Source organism: Sphaeroforma arctica (genome assembly GCF_001186125.1).
Source record: "Sphaeroforma arctica JP610 unplaced genomic scaffold supercont1.1463, whole genome shotgun sequence".
NCBI classification, from domain to species: Eukaryota; class Ichthyosporea; order Ichthyophonida; genus Sphaeroforma; species Sphaeroforma arctica.
Window position 1 is genome coordinate 1 of NW_014039095.1, and position 3952 is coordinate 3952.

A 3952-nucleotide genomic window follows, 5' to 3' on the forward strand; every position below is an offset into this window, starting at 1 on the left:
GTGTTGTTGTGTCTATTAGTAATTTAATTAACTATATATATATATATATATATATATATATATATTGCTCAACATATCAAATCCTGCTATGTAGATACTAAAATGTTACACGGTAATAAAGATTCCGATTTCACAGGTGATAGACGCGTCATCTGGGTCGGATTGGGACGATGATAACGATGCTGCGTACGCAACATGCCCTAGCACACCCAGGAGTACCAGTTTTGTTGGACCATCAGATCTTACTCAAGGACAGGCGTTCCTCCTCCCCGGGACAGCCTCGTACTCGCCTGACACCCGCGCGAGAGATAATGAGGAAATAGTCGGTGTGAGTGATGACGGATTAAGCTTCAGTGACGCGCGGTTGGGCGGTTCGCAAAAGGATACGATCCCTAGGGTAGACCTGTCGAGTAGTGTATCTAGCAGCCCTGTGCCAGCACATGACCTGGAGGACGATCGTCTCAAACCGGCGCGGCCGGGTGGTAGGGTCCGCAGGGTTTCTGAGGATTTCGACAACGCACGGGTATGAGCTTGTTCAGGTCCCCGTGGCCCTGTTGGGCGGGTGTGCTGGGTTGTACCGTGGTTCTAAGTGCTGTTGGTGTGATTGGTCCGTAGACCAGATCCCTCTCACAGAGACGAGTTTTGAGTGTGGCGGGTGTATGATGTTCGGTATTGCTGGTTCACTTTTTTCCAGCAGTGAAGTGTGTGTTTTGAGATTGTTTGGCATGTTAACACGTGAACGAACTGCGGAGCATCGTGTGGAGATGTGGCCTTTCCGTCAGATAAACATGAAGTTTACATTTCTCAGACATACGTATGAGGGTGATCCGTGTCTCTTGAATTGCAGAGCATTAGGACCTAACTCCATGCATTGACAAATGGGATTTGTACATATGGTCCGCTATATTTGCTCGGGGTGCGCCTCTTCCGGTATTTTGATAATTCTATCTCTGCTTTGTAAAATATTTGTTCAACCAAAAGTCTATATTAAGTCTGTTTTGTTTGTCTACCTTCTAACATATTGTATTGTCGCCCATCCCAAGTGAATGTAAAATACTTTCTATGTGGCTTGTAAATCTTCATTTGTTCTGTTTATTCACTATCGTTATTTTGATCTATTCCTTCACCTACTAGTCGGAAATGAAAGGGGTGCTGCATGTCGAGGTCATCGATGCTCAGGTATGGCCCTGTTCTCGACCGGGTCTCGGTTGAGCTCTATTCTACCGCACTTTAAGTACATACGGAAAATAGTTTTTAGTTGGTTCACAGATAGTGTCAAAAAGATTTCCCGTGATTTTCATGTACATATTAACAGACAGATCTACGTTTTGTTCCTATGTGTCTGATAACGTCTTGTCAGGAACGGCTTGCTGTATAATGCAGAAGACTGCATAAATACGCGAGATTTGTATGCCCGCTTACATTTTAACGAGAAAATACACATATGCGTATGCTAAATCCTCAATACCCTTATACCCATCTGTTTATATTCAAGTTCCTGAGATGTTACTATTGTAGACATATAAGTATGTTAGTTTTCTTGGTAGCAAGGAGCGCATGCACGCTTAGTTAGAACTTGAGTCCATATGAATACAAACGGACATTTTTGTATGTCCGCTTGGCTAATTATAGATGTAGAATTATCATGTATTTATTTTGTTGTGGCTTAACAGTTATTTGAATAAATAATATCATATGTTTATTGTGCTTCGACCACATTTACATCGAACCCCTGAATAACCTGATCAACAATATGGATTAATTGACATGAAAACTTAAATTCATACGAATAGTCATGGGGCATGAGATGCGGCTAACGAGTGGGCTACGAATCTGCTAGTGTGCAATACGAAGTCAGTCGAATCGGCTGGATGCAGAGATGCACAGCATGTTGAGTACTAATAAGAGTGATTCGTGTATGTGTTTGTGAAAGTAGTTATGTACACCATTTGCTACTTGTCCACTGAGGGGTGTCATTATATGGTTGTTTAGGGTTTAGGGTTTCTAAGAGGTGTTATGACATGGTTGTTTTGTAGAGCTGCAGATATCCACGTACTACTTCTCAGCAGAACATAGCTTGCATGCCTTACGAAAATGTACGCTGCATATGCTTTGTCCGCGTCACACGCACATTTGTTTCGAACACGTGCTATCCGCATAGACCGTAAGTTATTGTTTTATATATGTTTGCGTCACTTTTGCCTATTCTTCCGCTTACCCGAGGTTAAAATTCCTAATTTTCATCACGTCCACGCGTCTTTTCTCACATCAATGTTTAGGGTTTGCCACAGCAGTGGATGCGGTCACGGGTGTCATTCGTGGTAATATCCATTGGTCTACAGATCTACCGAACATCTGTGCACAAGGCACGCTTAGCTGACCCAGTTTGGCATCAGGTATGGTTGTGGAGTGTGGATGAGTGTTGTCATATCTGTGTGGTTACTCGTGTGGGTTTGTGTGTAGGGCTTCGTTGTGTTTCTATTTCGCCAGTTCACTTACGAACACAGATACACAGACTCGATTTCCTTAAATATTTACATGCGCCATGTTTCTGTGTGTTACATTAAATCAAATATAGTGAATATATTGATGTATGCTTACATATAAGTATATATATATTATTTTTATTCTTATTAGTATTTTCGTTGTTATTATTATATTATTATGTGTATATATATATACATATGTGTGTGTGCGTGTTTGCGTATATATAAATATAAATAATTCATCATACAACTGTACTTCATCAGATTCGCATGTGTTCTGATTATAGTTTGGTAATTGAACTTTCCCATCATCATCGCCATCGCTGTTAACTCTCGAGTCTTGTCTTCTTAGGAGTTGCGATTTCTTCTGAATGGTATCAACGAAATCTACGACATGACCTTTGCGATATACAGAAAAAATATAAAATACGGCCACTCATCCATCAACATCAAGGAGGTGCTGCGCGAACTCACGGCTCGTAAGTATTGTATTGTCTGTCCAGTTTTGAGTTTTGGCACTATCAGCTTAGAGTTTCGGGGTTTATAGCCCCACAAACCCTCGCCCCCAACTCTCAATGAATGTGTATGTGTATCCCGACACTGTTCTGTTGTCATTAAATCTTCCTATTTCTCGTGCCGAACCCGGCAAAATTCCCATTATTGGCTTCCTTGTGGTCCACGCTTTTACTTTGTTGTTCTGAATTTCAGTGTTTCGCAGGAAACGAAAAATATATATACTTTTTTTTCTCTTGTTTGTATCAATAGAACCTGGATGCTACAAGGACTTCTTCCTACCGATTATAGAGGACTACGCCACCACTGCCACGGACAAAGACATCCGAGGACAAATGCACGAGGCATACGTGCCCAAGTATCGAGTGGCCGGTACGTTGGATACACGCACACCCATGCACCCAAGCACGCCATATGTATGTATGTATATTTATATGTATATGTCTGTGTGTATATATATATATGTATATGTATGTATTTATGTATGTATGTATACGTGTGTGTGTGTTACATGCACAAATAAATGCATATGTAAATAGTACGCGTATATATTACTGTCTATATATTACTGTCACAGGTTACTGTACTATCGTATATAGTTGATCATGTATACTTGGTTACTGACCTCCTTTCGGATCATTTGGTGCTATATCATTCCAATAAGCGCTCGTCAAACACAGTAATATTGTCGCTGGTTATTTCTACATATCAAAGTATATGCGTAAAAATATTCGTGTTTCTATTTATTTACCTATACATCTTTGCGTATTGCAATGCGCTTTCCGACCATTCCACAAGGTTACGAATGGTTCAACTGAAATATACGGCCTATATTCTACTCGCCATATGGCATCCTAAATACTGTGGTCTCATTTATATTTAATATATATATATACATATACCTTTATATCTTTATATATATATATATATATATATACTTACTTATATTATTA

General features: G+C 40.1%; 1 protein-coding gene across 1 annotated transcript in view; it reads left to right on the plus strand.

Annotated features, from left to right (window-relative positions):
* Positions 1-108: 108 nt before the first annotated feature.
* The window catches only part of SARC_10965 (hypothetical protein), a gene marked incomplete at its 5' end in the record, with an annotated part of 14018 nt that continues 10174 nt past the window's right edge, over positions 109-3952 (plus strand). The window contains 5 exons of the mRNA XM_014294965.1: positions 109-523; positions 1135-1179; positions 2280-2396; positions 2839-2965; positions 3252-3371. Of these exons, the coding sequence (XP_014150440.1) occupies positions 109-523; positions 1135-1179; positions 2280-2396; positions 2839-2965; positions 3252-3371 (824 nt within the window). The remainder of the gene's footprint in view (positions 524-1134; positions 1180-2279; positions 2397-2838; positions 2966-3251; positions 3372-3952) is intronic.